Genomic DNA, 14,348 nt, shown 5'->3' with positions numbered 1-14,348 from the left:
TACAGAGGACTCAGAGATTAAAAGAGGTCATAAAGGAAGGGGGCGTGCGGAGGTGCTGTATTTATGGCGCTGGGATTAAGATTCAGCCGCTTTTAGGGAGTTGGAGCGAAAGACAACTTCAGCTGGTCAGATTTACAGCCAAGGAGTTTTCTACCTGTCGGCAGAAATTGGTATTCGGCGGCCAGTTTTGTCGCTTGCCGCGTCCTCATTAAATCTGGACGTTTCACTGGGCGAATTAGCAGGAGATGAATCGTCTTTGGGAAAGTTTGGAGCCGCCGAACATGTTCATTCACAACGCTCGGTTGCTCGAGGGAACTGCTGGCTGAACCAGGAGTGGGCGGCGGTAGAATGGACAAATGACCCGTGTCTTGCATGGTCGGACACTTGTCTCTACAGAACTAGCTCACTGACAAACCAGGCTAAAGATTCAGGATGGTGAATCGAACAGGGATTTTTTGGATGTTTGCTACTTTTCAAAGAGCCATCAGCTCTTCATACACCCTCATTGTGAATTCCGCTGCCTTTTGCCTGAACGCTGATGTGTTCGTTTTTAATCTCCTGTGTGAGAATGTGTAGAGGAAAGCGCCAGCACGAGGCTCCCGCCGCATCCCAATAAATCCTGAGACGCGATACAGATGTCAGAACGAATAGCTTTCCGGGCGACGGCTGTTTCCGCAGCAGCGACTGCCGACAAACAACGCTTTAACAATCTTTATTTACCCGGCGAAGGATTCTGCTGAGGGTGCATCTTCTTCCAGTCACACCTGTGAGGCGCCTCTTCCTCTCTCTCACACACACACACACGCACAGCTGCCACAGTAGGAGGCGCTCTGTTGATGGTATTTGGACAGACGTGTGTGTCCCTCGGTTTGAGTCTTGTTCCGGAGTCATACACACAGATGACTCAACGGTCCAGCTCCGGGCGAAAGGTGACTTTCACCTCCTACTGACCTGCTGAACATCACGCTGCACACATCCTCACTCACGTGCTGTCGCCAAGTGACTCAGGACTAGATGGGGCGAGAGGCGGGGGACACCCTGGATCGGTCACCGCTCCATCACAGGGCCCATATAGACCTCAGCATTGAAAGTGAACCTGACACAAGGTCGAGCAGCGGTGCGGATTATCGACTCTCCGTTCCGACTCTGATAATCTGTGAGTGGACATCAACCTCCTGTTGCTTTATGAGAACACTCTGTCTCTGACAAAGCTAGCAGCTCGGCCATTACTAACAGCTGCGGGCGGAGAGCAACAGACGACGGCGGTATCGACGGACGGAGGCAGAGCTCGATAGCGGCTCCTGGAGTTGTTAAAAGCAGCAGCCCAAGCTGGGGCTGTCTTTGTGCACTGTGGTGGAAAGCCGCTATCGACGAACTTGACAGCAGTTTAGCCGCCAGAGATCCGCTGCTCCCTGAGGAGGCTTCTGAAAGGTTCTCCTGCCAGTTTCAACCTTGTTTACCAGCCTGCTAATGTCTCCTGCAGCCCAGACGTGGGAACACGCCCGGAAAGGCTGCGGTTTGTGCGTCAAATGTCAGCGAGACCAAAGCGGAATTTTGAGCTTCGATATGAACCTGAAAGAGCAGTTATTTTGCCAGTGACAAGAAAACCTGATAGTCAATGTCGAGCTAAGAAGCTATGCGTGGAGTGCTAAAAACACTGAAGGTGAGATTCATGTTCCTGCCGCACACTTAGGGAATCAGTCTAAAAACGTTCTACATGGTGAGCATTGCAACGTGTCAGCATGTTAATGCCGTCTTTACCGCTTCAACAGTCTTGCTGGCTACAGTACACCGTGTACGAATGGGCAGCAAAGACCGTGGGCTGGAGAACCTTTCAGACGCACGTCACTGGGGATCTGGATGGAGCACTTTAGAAACCTCAAGAGGTCGCAAACAGCTGAGGAGGATGGAGGGCAGCGAAAGGAAAAGCTTCAGAAAGGGAGGAACGCTTGTTCATGTATGGATGCGCTGGAGTTCACGTCGCCCCAAACTGCTCCACCCACATCAGTAAAAGTTGCGAAAATGACTTTGGCAATAAAAGGGGAAACACTGGCCGAAAAACAGCCAAAATTAATCTATTAAAAGGGGAAAAAAAGTAAAGGACTTAAAAGTGGAAATTACTACAAATGTTGAAGATGTTAAAATTTAATTCATAAATGTCATGTAATAGGATTTTTAAAAACTGAAAATTGAAAAAAATAATTTTGCAAATCAGGAAAAGTGAGCATATAAATGTGTTCAATATAAATATTTAAAATGAAAAAAAAAATCAGTGTAATGCATAAATAAAAGCATATATATATATATATGTATATATATATATATATATGTATACAGTGGTTTCTGTCCTCATTTCCTATTTGTTGCAACTCATTTTTACAGGATGCAAACCCATATGTACGCATGTGTCTAGAGCAGACTTGGGCCCAGGGGCCATATGCGGCCTGATGCCTGTGTTTTCACGGCCCTTTTTGGCTTTTTTTTTTTTTTTTGTTCTTTCTCTTTTAGTCACCGCCACCACTTCAGCAGTAAATATAGCATGTTCTTGTTTGAAAACGAAAGGTTTCTTCTTTTCATTGCCCATTTTTGTGTGTTTTTCTTGTTCCTCAAATTACATTGAAGGAATCCTGAAAATCTATTTGGAAATAATATTGCCTTATAATCTTGAACATCTGGTTATGTTTTATATTCAAGTTAGAAGCATAGAAAATGAAATATTTCAGTTGGTTTCATGGCATATTTACACTTCATATTTTGTCCAACATGTTTTGTAGTCATCGCTGTCTTTCTTTGATGATGGCCCCTCACAACAGTGACAGTTTCTACAGTTCCCCACCATCTGGCGGGGGAACATTCACAGGAAAGCCTAAAGGGCGAAGGATAGCATTCGTAGATCACCTTCACCTTCAGTTCATTTTTCTCTCAGTCAGTCTGAGACGGTTGGGCCGTGCTGCAAGGCTTACTGGACCATTTCTGGCCCTCAGGCTGTGGATTGCCAGTGTGTAGAATGGTAGTGAGACAGAGGGCAGTTGCTCATCTGGGGAGGTGATTGTGTAAATGGACTTTTCTGGATGCTGGGCTCATGGTGAGCGTCGCACAAGCCGACTAAGATCACCGAACTGTGACGCTGATCAGTAACGTTTGCGGCCTCAAACCCACTTCCACACTTGGTAAACAGCTCCACGGCCCTTCAAATCAATGCCTCCTATTTAACTCCAGCGATCGACTCGTCTGCCTCTCGACAGAGCCTGGATCTTTGGGGAAACAGAAGAAGGGGGAAAATTCTCCACAAATGAGACGAGGGAGGGAGAACAACAGCCACGATGACAAGTCCCAGCGTCTGTAATGAGCTGCGCGGCGGCGGCGGCGGCGTTGGTGGCGGGGAGAGGAGTGACGGCGCAGAGGTAAAGGAGGGAAGCAGGGAGGAATGAATCGATGGGAACAGATAAGCACCAGAGCCCGGCGACGACCAGGAGAGAGCGTGACATTGCAGGGGCGGAGAGGATCAATGTTGATCTGTAATCCCTAACTATCTATAAGTCATTAACCTTCAGAGGAGGACGAAACAAACGCACAACACGCTTGGAAAAAGAACAAATGAAGAGCTCCCCTCTTTGCTGCCACTGCGATTTGCCGCATCCGACTGGGTTTTATTTGTGTAGGGAAGCACATTAGCAGTAAATGAGTGCGTCTCCCAGCGGGATGAAGACCAGCATAAATATAGTCGAGCTGGTGTTAGCACAACAACGCTCATTTCAATTCAAGGAAGACTGTGGAATACTTGGATTTCAGCCCTCCAAGTGAGGGGATGGAGGAGGGTTTATGCTAGGGGTTAGAGCGCCCCCTGTAGGCTCAGGAAGAAAACAAGAATATGGATATTATTAAGAGCAATAATAAGGGGATTTTAGGCTTTTAAAAACCTTTTAAATCTCAATAAAGCTTGGTTACTGAGCAGACACAACTGTCCACTGGCTTCAGCCAGCTGCACAAATTGTTACAGTAGGCGCAGTAATCTAGTGGCAAACTTGAAAACTCCTTTTAAATGGCAGCAATCCAACATCTAAAGAAGCTACTCCTGCTGGAGTACCTCAAGGAAGTCCTTCAGGACCATAACTGTAATGTTTAGAATGATGAATACACAGAATTTGTGACGCACTTCTCAACAAAGTTCAGCATCTCGAGCAGTTTGGTGGTGTGCTGCAGCAACTCGGTGAGAAAGTTTATTTAACTTTGCTCATACTGTAGCAGCCGCTGTGCCCCTTAATGTTCTTTCTGAGTTATGAGGAATAACTGGTGTGCTGTTGTATCCTTCGCAGTATCAACATTCACACTGTTTCGCTCGGTCGGATTCAAACATCCATTAGCTTGGAACTATATTATTGAATACTCAAACTCTCCTGTGATGTGTTGCCCTTGAGCAGGACTCAGTGGCCGCCTCAAATAAACACTATATATTGTTTGTGGATGTTTTAATGGCACACAAATGTACACAAAGAACATCATAAAGACTTGTACCATCTGTACGACGTACAATATTGCGGTAAAAGGCAAACAAGTTTTGGAAATTTGTCACATGAATATACAAGGATGTTACAGACTGTGTGTGTGGCGCAGGAGCACAGCAGTGTGTTAGTCAACAAACAGACTTTAGGAGTTAACTCGGAGTCAGTTAACTATAACATTGTCATTTATATTATGAATATTAGATTTTTTTTTTAATCGTGTTCAACATAAAAACATGACTCAAGAGAGTGTTTCTGCCAAACTTGATTCCAGTGACGGATATTTTCAGTGGGATTGTCGAGCGTCCCTGGAAGGGCGGTCACCAAAATGGACACCTGCGGAGAGAAAATGATATTTTTAGCTTCAACACACTTCAATAAAAGCCTCGTGAATGAGGCGACTTTGACTTGGAGTCACAGCTGCCCCTCTGCAGAGAATGGAGCCTCAACACTGACCATCCGATGTAGCACTGGCAGAGGTTCTCGTGCGACGTCGCCTGTTTGATCAGCAGCTCCACTTGCGTCGGCACGTCGAGCGTTTCGTCGTGGGAGAAGTCGCGACCTGAAAACGACAAACGGATCAAAACTCAAAATGTCCCCAGGACTTTTTAATCAGCATTAATGAGCTATTTGGGTTCAGACATCACCAGCCCTCGGTGAATTATTGACGAAGGTTGACAATTAATATGTAATTAGAGAGGCTTTTTGATCGCTACATTATTCACCTGTCAGGTTCCACTGCATTAAAGATGCATGTGAATATTATATTATGAACAATTGGGGCCTTTAATTCATCATTCATCAGTTACAAAAATCAGACTAAAGTATTTTGACTATGAGGCGCCGATGCCCAACGTGTGGAGCAGGGGCCATGTGGGGCCCTTCGATCGATTTAATGCGGCCCACAGCACATCATTCAATGTTTTATTCATGGCTTTTGAAGGTCACATCAGCTCATTTCCATGACACCCCACCAGAGAAATAAAAACACCACAAAGCTGAGCGATCAGGCTAACAGCTAAAGCCTTGCAAAGACCCTTGTAAAGTACAGCTTTGCACAGCCAGCACACAAGAATATAAACTGAATGTGGTGACTGTTCTCCTCGTCCATCAGCCAGTAGTGTGCTGCCAAATAATGACAAATTGGCAGCATAACAGCAAGAAAAAATTGGCAGATAAGGCCAATAACTAGTGTTAGGTTTTATTACTTCAGGTTTTGGATGAAAATTTGCCATAAAGTTAAATTTTTGGACCTAAAATACTGAAGTGATCTGAGGCATCTCTTGCCTCATCTAAAAACAGCAGACAAAACAATTCAAGTTCTGTTGAATTCCACTGTTACAAACAACAAAACATCACACAGTCAAAGTCATTTGCCTCTTAAAAACTCTTTGGACGTGCTTTTAAAGCACACTGACGCAGCACAAGCAAATGACTGAAGTGTTCATGACTTTAATGTCGGCTCATGTAACTCACCTGTAAGTTTGTCTCGCACTCTGTTTATAATCTGGATCGCTTTCTTGTTGAGCGCCTCGGGTTGTACAAGGCCGTCACCGACTGAAGGAAGCACATTCCAAACATCAGTCAGACAGCCAGCGCGAGCAGCTAATTCAAATAAAACTTCAAGTGTTCCCTTGATGCTGAGCCTGAACAGCAGTCGCAATTCAAAGTTTAGTGAAGTGCAGAGGTACAACAACAACGGCGGCGGCGGCAGAAATAATTGATGAGAACAAGAAGGCTCAGAGAGACTAACTAAAGAAGCGACGCCACCAGTAATCCAAGTGGTGACTTACTGAATGAGTGAATGGACTCCGGCACTGTGGTCCCCGGTTTCTTATGCGTGGTCTCTCCGAGATCTATTCCCTCGAGAGCTTCTGCAGATGGAACACAGCGCACATGTAAACACTTCACCTGTCGAGCGTAAAATTAGAAGCGGCCTCAGTCGTGTCGGAGGACTCACCCACTGACTGTCCAGCCGTGTAGGAGTCGGTCCTGGTGCGCGAACGCTTGTTGCCTTTGGTGTTTGCTGAAGCGACAAGGACGTTAGATTTCCCAGCCTGCACAACTGATACAACCACATCGAACTCCATCATAGATGCTCATATTTAAGAACATGAATGCACCATTACATCGCAATATTTTCAAACTGAAGGCATAATTCAACCCATTGCAATGATGATGACATCCCCGCTGAACTCGGCAATAACAACCTTCTGACAGCGGCGGCAACAGAAAATCAAAATCGGAGATAACAACAACCGGCGTCAGCAGGCTCTGCCTCTTATCTGACTCACTTCAGCTGGAAAAGACATGCTGACGCAACATTTTGAAGACTGGCCTGCTAATTTGCTGCGGCACGTTCAGCAACCTGCGCGAAGCAGGAGATGAGTTCCCTGATCACAGGGAAGCAGGTGACTTTACTTTTGAAAGAAGCAGCCCACATCCATAAGTGACTGCAGATTAAACTTGCACACTCAAATGAGACGGTCAAAACTCAAATGACTTACTGTCCATGAGCCTCCAGTTAAGCAAAGGGTCGTAGACGAAGGCCTCCAGGACGGCCATGACGCTGTCCCTGTGCTCCCGCAGGACTTCCATCACCGTGTGGCAGGTAATGCGGTAGTTCCCATCCAAGCCTGTCACCTGAAACATGACGGGAAACCTTCATCAGCCAACTCATAAGCAGCAGCGCTGTGACTTGAAGGCTTCACAGGAGAAAACAAATATTGATGCAAATAACACAGAAGCTTCTCTAACAGGGAACTTTTTTCAGGCGCTCCACATTTTCCAAAGTGATGTCATAACCAAAACATTCACGATGAAGGTAAAGTTTATTCTCTGTTTATTTCCATAAATCCATGCCCTCAAAGTGACTTTTATCCCGACAAGTTACCTCCATGGCGTTGGTGAGCATCCGCGTCAGTCGGAAGGGAATCTTCTCTGGGAACTTCTCTCTGGTCATGGCGACCTAAAGAAGGGTCGCAAGGTAAGATGACCTCGACCTAGTGAGCGTACAGATCATCGCCATACCTCAAAACAGTCTCCAAAGTCAATGTGGAGGATCTTGCCACTCAGTCGATCCAACATCAGATTGGACGGATGCCTGAAAGTTTCTCCATATTAGGATCATTGCAAAGAACAAGAGGATCATGGAGAGTCTTCAGTGACTGACTCACCTGTCACCAAGTCCAAGGATGTAGCCAACCATCGACATCACAGCCAGAGAGCGCGTGTAATTGGTCCTCCTGTCGAACCACACCTGCAGGAAATAGGGGAACATTTAGCTTTAACAAGGATATTGCTTTTTTTTTCTTCTATTTTTTTAAAAGCCTGTTGAAGAGTAGCTCTTCATATCTGCAGCAAAATCATGTTTATAAAATAATAACTTATTTGTGGGCCTTCATTGAGATCTCACTCCTTCACCGGGTGTTGCTTAAAATAATAAGCGGGCGCCACTGGAGCGCACATTAAAATGCAGTTGTGGAGGCGCCTAATGTAAAAAGAAGAGATCCGCTGGCATCATTCTTAAGAAAGGAGGGAGGAGGAAATGGCACAGAAATCATTGTCAGGCAAACAAATGAGCCTAAAAATAGCTAAAATCTAAAGGTCTGTTTGTGAAGTTGTGCTCCGTCAGTGCTTTTGAAAATAGGACACGCAACCTGAAAACAGATACTTCAGAGAAAACAACGGCTTTTAAAAAAAACTTATTTTGCATTTGATGAAGGACGTTCCTTAACAATGACTTTCCTGTCCTTAAAAAAAACTTTCCACCTCAAAAAACAGGGAATTAACTCAAGCAAAGTAGGTTTATTGTTTGCCAGAATATTCAGTTAAGTGGAAGGGAAGAAGTCAAGCTTCCGTATTTTGATTTTTAACAACAGATTCTTCAGGCTAAAACGAGCCTAATGTCGTATTCTGTTTCAACACTTACTTATTTAAGGAGAGCCACATGCAGATTGCTCAGTAAATAAAACATTTTTAGCTCCTTGTGTGACAGTTTGTCACCACCTGTGTCAGTGCTGCATTTGCTGAATATAAGATCCACTTGAATACAAAACTCACCTCAGAGCTCGGGCTCTTGAGCCACAGAAGCTTGGCCAGGTCATCTCCGGCTGTGTTGTTGACCGCATGCTCGAACACTTCCACCTTCTCCATCAGTGTCAGGTGGTCGTAGTCCGGAGCCATCTGGAAAACAGAGATTCAGAAGATGATAAAATCCATGGTGGGACAACTGAATCTTGACATTATTGAGATAAATTAAATGAGTTCCAGTGAAAGTCTGCACGTCCACGAGAGGTTGAAGAGAGGCGACAAAGAAGCGGCAAACACACAACTCACAGGGCGAAGATTTAGATCGCAAAAACTCCCTGCTGCAAACCCTCGCCGTACTGTTACCTTCATGACGATAGATTGCGCTTAAATGTCATCACTTACTTTACTGCAGTCTGATGTCATTCCAATTACCAGGAGTGCTGCAATAAACAGCCATGGGGCAGGTGCGGACTCCAAAAAGGTGATTTAAATATCTTTTTATTTCGGCTACAGCACTGCTGCACGAGGCCAACGGCAAATCTCATCACCTCTTGTGTAGAATGGATTTTGGGAAGTACATATATCTTTCAATGAACGTTATGGACTTCGCTTTAAATGAATGTTTACTGTTTTGGCACGGTGCCAGGAGTTGGGCAATTCACTGTCATAAAAGGTTGTGTAGCTTTGACATTCATCAATTGGTTGCTTAAACTGGCCAAATGTTGCCAGTGAGAATGTGAAATTATGGAATGTCGAAAAAAGGTTTAGAAGGTTCCACACCAGAGTAAAATCTGCTGTTGAAATGTGACTCAATGGCTTTTACGAGTACATTTATTGAAGTAATTCTAACCGAGATGGAAATTCATTTTACTATATCTTTTGCTTAAGCAAGACCAGGTCGCAGGCACTTCTCTTCTCCTGAAAACCTTTGGGAGGAATCATGAAATAACCCCAGGTCAAGCAAAAGACACTATCACTCACTGATGTCTTGGAGTCGTAACATGACTCGAACACAAGATCTCAGAAGGCTTATTTCAACGTGGAGGAGGAGTTACACTTTGATACCTGATGAAAGAGCGACTCTCATTTATGAGAGTTCACACTCCCAGCAGAGAGGACGGGGTTGTTGCCCTCACCTGGACATGGAGAACTGAGCAAACCAACCGAACCAAAGTTCAAGTAAACAACTGTTTTGACTAGCACTAGCATCAAAAAATGACTTGTTTTTCCACTTGTCCATTGTGTCTCTGGGGGCACAAAACTAAAAGCAGATGACAAAGTGGCTTTGATGAACCTATTGATTATGCTGTTTTGGGTGTCTCAGAAGATTGAAAAAAGGGAAAAAGAAAGTGTGAATGGTTCCATACCCGCAGCATAATGCGGTGCTCAATGTTCAGGAGGATCTTCTTCTTCTCTCTGTAGTCTCGAATGAGAGCGTGCAACGTGTCGCAATGGGGCACCCAGCCGATCAAGCCAGAGTTGGTGGAAAGAGGGATGACTGCGTAGCGTTGGATGCTAAGAAATTAAATGTTTAGTCAGTGTATAACTCCCACATGTGAACACCTTCTTAAGTGTCTTAACCCCTACCTGAGGTTCTTGCGCAAGGATGCAGGGTCGTTGGCCAGGAGCGTGTTGACCAGACCAAACAGCTGCATGACTCTTTCATCCTGCCTCAGATCTTCGTGTCCCTTCAACAGGAACATGAACTCATCGCCGTTACTGCCTGCAGGGGGAAGCACAATACATGACATCGACACACTCACCGAGGAGGGAAACAATTATGCAAGCATCTTCATTGTTTCATTTGGCGCGGCCTTATTTGGCTCCATCCTCAGCAGCTGTGTTGCCAAAACACCGACCTCAAGCAAAGTTTGTGTGTTTAAAGTGAGTATAAGCAGGTAATTAACTATCTCATGCAAACCTTATTGTTCTTACGGTGGACCGCGTCCGAATAACCCCACAACAAATAAGCAGACAGCCATGCAGTAGGGGTCGAGCAGAAAATGACTTAAGCAACGGTAACTTCATCATGCACTCATCTGTAATCCCCATATTTAACCACTTAGCCGTGTCCAGTGGAGTTGATTTGGAGGGGTCAGGGGTTTCAGGATCAGCTGTGGACCAGCTGCTTCTCCTCAAGTACATTTGTAATGTCGAGAGCTGAAATCCCCAGCTGCGTCTCAAGTGTCTATTTATGGAGCTATTAGCATTCGGAAAAAAAAGTGTAATTGAAAACATGACCATATCCTTCAACAGTTCGATATGCAATGATGACGTCAGAAGAGAAAAGATCTTGCTCATATGGAATGTCGACTTTGTCTGATATTCTACAGCATGAAACATGATGAAGCACATGATGTAAATGAAGCCTAAGTCAGCATGTTTGAGCCACAATCCTGTTCAAGCCAGGTCTTCATTTGGGAAATGTGACAGTAAATCAAGTCGACCCACACAGGCAGGCCTTCATCGGAAGTCGTGCTCCAGAGGTCACTTGATTCATTGCCCATCATCTTTTTCAGTATGTGTTGCGTATCACTGATGGGATATATCGGAACAAGGTATCACATTGTCCAGGGGAGTAAAGCGAAACGCTGGTGATTGATAGTTGAAGCATTTGGCTGCAGGACAAGGTGACTTTATCGTCTAGTGCCATTTTAGAGGCATTTTAGCTGTGTATTTCAGATAAAATGGGGAAGCAGAGGGGATAAAGTGTCACTTTTATTTATTTCTGGCCTCACATTAATGCCAATGAACTGTGCTGCGGAAATTCAGACAAATTGATTTGTGCCTCTGAGGTACACTACTTTTATAACTCTGCAGCTTAGCAATGGGCTTTTGAAAAGTTTTTGCAGCGTGTTGTTCAGATTGATTCGCCTTTTGTTTAACTTGTGTTTGCCGGACTGGCATGAAACACACTTTGGAATTAAATCTATATCCTTTCTTGTTATGTGGCAGACTTATGTTGACTTCTAAAGCTGCCCCAATCTCAAGGAATTGACCTCAAACTTACCCATGATGGTGAGCTTTCGAGGCCTTTGTTTGGAGGTGATGACCTGCAAGGATGCTGCGATGGACTGGATGCGAATGATGGGCTGGTTGGGGTCATATGTGCCCGGAACTGCCAGCTCAAGGTCTCGGCACATAAGCAGCTTAGGAGAAACATATTGCAGCTCCAAGGAGGTCAACTGAGCAGAAGACATGGAGGAGAAGGAAATGTTTTAAAGAGGGAATGAACCTCCGTTTGAATTTAAGATTGAGATTTCGTACCTGAGGGAGCTGTTTGGAGATCCTCCTGAATACATGGTAGTAGAGGTCCCAGGCTTGGGTTAGGTCTTTCACATTTCCAGAGCGCATGTACTTCCTACACCAGTCTTGAGCTTCCATCAAGTCCCTGCCATACGCCTGCATGAAGAATTTCCATGCCAACATTTCACTCATGAGTAATCCTCATTTCTTTTCAAATATGAATGAATGTTTAACTGAAAATAGGTGGCTTATAGTCACCACAGATGAACCAACAAACCTGGTTGAAGGAGGTCTCTTTGAGTGTCTGGGGCCCACGCTCCATCATGGCATGCAGGGGCTCAAGCACAGCGAACATCCCCTTCACGTTGCGTTCACCGAAGTAAAGCCGAGACGCCTCCTCCAGCCCTTCGTGCCACATCTCATGCCACAGAATGGCCACACGGATGAGCTCCTCACTAACCTGTGTGCCGAAGAATTCCTGTCAAAAACCCCTCCAAAATACGTCTGTCAATGTCATTTTTGATTTAACACTGTGAGACGAAATGGTCTTGATATTCAAAGTAATTCAGATGCAGTGCAGGATTTTACATGACCAAAACCCATATCGTAAAAGGAAGTGACAGAGCTCTATACCATGATGGCCTGCTGGACCAGAGTGTTGCAGTGTTCACACATGTTCTTCAGGATTTTGTTTGCAGCGTTGTGGCGGGCCGTGGTTGTAGACTTCGAGGCCACAGTCAGCGGGTAAATCAAAGCCTATTGAAAACAACAACAAGTCAGTCACAGAACACGGACGAGCCTTCAAATTTACAGTCAGTGTCTTACTTGAGGATGATAACGTCCGATGTCGGTGAGGAGCTGGTGAATCAGCCGGCCGACCAGAGCACGGGGGGTGTCAATTCGAGCAATGAGCTGAGGAATAACCTAAATTTGCAAAGCCCAGGTCAACACATTGTTCTGTCCCATGCTTGTGTATTTACACTGAAACATTTTGGAGCAATACCTGCAGCCAAGTGTCTATTTGAATGGTCTTGATGCCTTCCACCAGGGCCTCATTCACTTCAGGCCAGTGACCGTAGTCAAACCACAGAGTCAGGACCCTGATTATCATAAGAAGTCATTTTATTCAACTGTTGACTGGGGTAAATGTAGCAGATGAAGCACCACTAGAGGGCGTCATATGCATATTCAATTTCCCTGACCTGAGCGTGTCCTGCAGGTTGTTGCCCCTGGACAAAGAAATGGAGCGGAAGAAGCCTTGCACAGCAGGAACGGTGTATAACAGCAGCGTCTTTGACAGATCCTATTGAAAACAGAAGTTGATCAACATGAGCGTTAATGCGGAAGATTGTGAGGCACAGCAAAAGTGGAGTCGAACCAAGCAAAAATAAATGTGGCGTTGTGATCATGATATTTCAGCAGCAATATCTGTCTGTTTCGTTCATTACCTCATTGACTTTCTTCTGGCTGGGTGAAGGCACCGGGCTGTGGTCAGTGCTGTCTGCTTCGCTGTCACTGTTGCTGGCTTCGCTGTTGGCACTAGCACCACTCGCATGTCGCAGTTTCTTCTTCTCATCCCGAGCTTGATTCTGGTGTTTGTAATGGAGCACGGCCTCGAAATTCATCACGGCCCACGCATGCCAGGCCTGCAATGAGATGGCAGAAAGTGGGTAAATATTCAATTAAAAGTCCATCACTCTGGAAGTAACTTTTGGCTCTGAAGGAAGTCAACTGCGTTCGCATGGGAGCTTGACATGTGTAAGATATTTAGCCTGTTATGTAACTATCTCTCGAGATGTTTGAAGAAAGGATGGGGAGTTGAAAGGGCAGGCGTGGAAAAGGAAGCCTCTGGTACATCATGTGCCATGATCTTGTTAACAGCGTAAATGAACCACGGACGTGCAAGTGAACTAAACAAGCAGATTTAACAACTCTGTTTTCAAATGTTTGGTTAAAAGGCCATTAAATGGAGTGTGAAGTTTTCCTTCTGACGCCCAGTGTCAACACAGCTGGGATTTTACTGCACACTGAAAGGTCAGAAATGAAAGGTTAGAGTTGACAGGGAGGGACTGACCTTGTACCAGTTGCGGTCATGCTCGGTAGAATGGCTGTAGTACTGCAGAACCTTGGGGATGGTGCTCTCATTGATGCCCTGCAAATTGAGCTGCCATTCTCCCAGCTTCAGGAAACATCTAGATGAGAGACAGAAAGAAAAAAGAACATGCGCTTTGGAGTTTTGAAGCAACCGTATACCCTGATGTTTACGGCAGGGATGACGAAAATGAAATTCTCTGAATGAACATTCAGCATAATGAAATGGAAAATATCTTCGGCACAGCCATCACATCAGTACTTTATCAACATGAAGCCTGACAAGGAGACACGACTCGAGAGGCCGCGAGGTCATCAATCCAAAAAAAATTAGAAAACACAATGGCATCTATCTGCTGAAAGTGTTCTGGGACCAGGTCCAGACATTTTTAATTAACCAAACCACTTTTCCTGTAATGTAACATGATCATGAGCCGAGTGTCGTGCCAGGGAGAACTTCAGCTCGATCCATCACTG

General features: G+C 45.2%; 1 protein-coding gene across 1 annotated transcript in view; it reads right to left on the bottom strand.

Moving 5' to 3' along the window:
• Positions 1 to 4,440: 4,440 nt before the first annotated feature.
• The window catches only part of mtor (mechanistic target of rapamycin kinase), a 53,189-nt gene continuing 43,281 nt past the window's right edge, over positions 4,441 to 14,348 (bottom strand). Inside the window, exons 38-58 of the mRNA XM_053848990.1 lie at positions 13,855 to 13,972; positions 13,229 to 13,426; positions 12,983 to 13,083; positions 12,784 to 12,880; positions 12,606 to 12,704; positions 12,414 to 12,536; positions 12,058 to 12,240; positions 11,802 to 11,936; positions 11,545 to 11,719; positions 10,122 to 10,257; positions 9,902 to 10,049; positions 8,565 to 8,687; positions 7,679 to 7,761; positions 7,533 to 7,605; positions 7,396 to 7,470; positions 7,010 to 7,145; positions 6,463 to 6,528; positions 6,296 to 6,376; positions 5,979 to 6,059; positions 4,959 to 5,064; positions 4,441 to 4,838 (exon numbers count right to left, since the gene is read on the bottom strand). Coding sequence (XP_053704965.1) covers positions 4,823 to 4,838; positions 4,959 to 5,064; positions 5,979 to 6,059; positions 6,296 to 6,376; positions 6,463 to 6,528; positions 7,010 to 7,145; positions 7,396 to 7,470; positions 7,533 to 7,605; positions 7,679 to 7,761; positions 8,565 to 8,687; positions 9,902 to 10,049; positions 10,122 to 10,257; positions 11,545 to 11,719; positions 11,802 to 11,936; positions 12,058 to 12,240; positions 12,414 to 12,536; positions 12,606 to 12,704; positions 12,784 to 12,880; positions 12,983 to 13,083; positions 13,229 to 13,426; positions 13,855 to 13,972 — 2,353 coding nt within the window. The 3' untranslated portion in view covers positions 4,441 to 4,822. The remainder of the gene's footprint in view (positions 4,839 to 4,958; positions 5,065 to 5,978; positions 6,060 to 6,295; positions 6,377 to 6,462; positions 6,529 to 7,009; positions 7,146 to 7,395; positions 7,471 to 7,532; positions 7,606 to 7,678; positions 7,762 to 8,564; positions 8,688 to 9,901; positions 10,050 to 10,121; positions 10,258 to 11,544; positions 11,720 to 11,801; positions 11,937 to 12,057; positions 12,241 to 12,413; positions 12,537 to 12,605; positions 12,705 to 12,783; positions 12,881 to 12,982; positions 13,084 to 13,228; positions 13,427 to 13,854; positions 13,973 to 14,348) is intronic.

This window comes from Synchiropus splendidus, chromosome 18, assembly GCF_027744825.2.
Source record: "Synchiropus splendidus isolate RoL2022-P1 chromosome 18, RoL_Sspl_1.0, whole genome shotgun sequence".
In the NCBI taxonomy this organism is placed as follows: Eukaryota; Metazoa; Chordata; class Actinopteri; order Syngnathiformes; family Callionymidae; genus Synchiropus; species Synchiropus splendidus.
The sequence above is the reverse complement of the archived record's forward strand: the minus strand, read 5'-3'. Positions and strand labels throughout refer to the sequence as shown.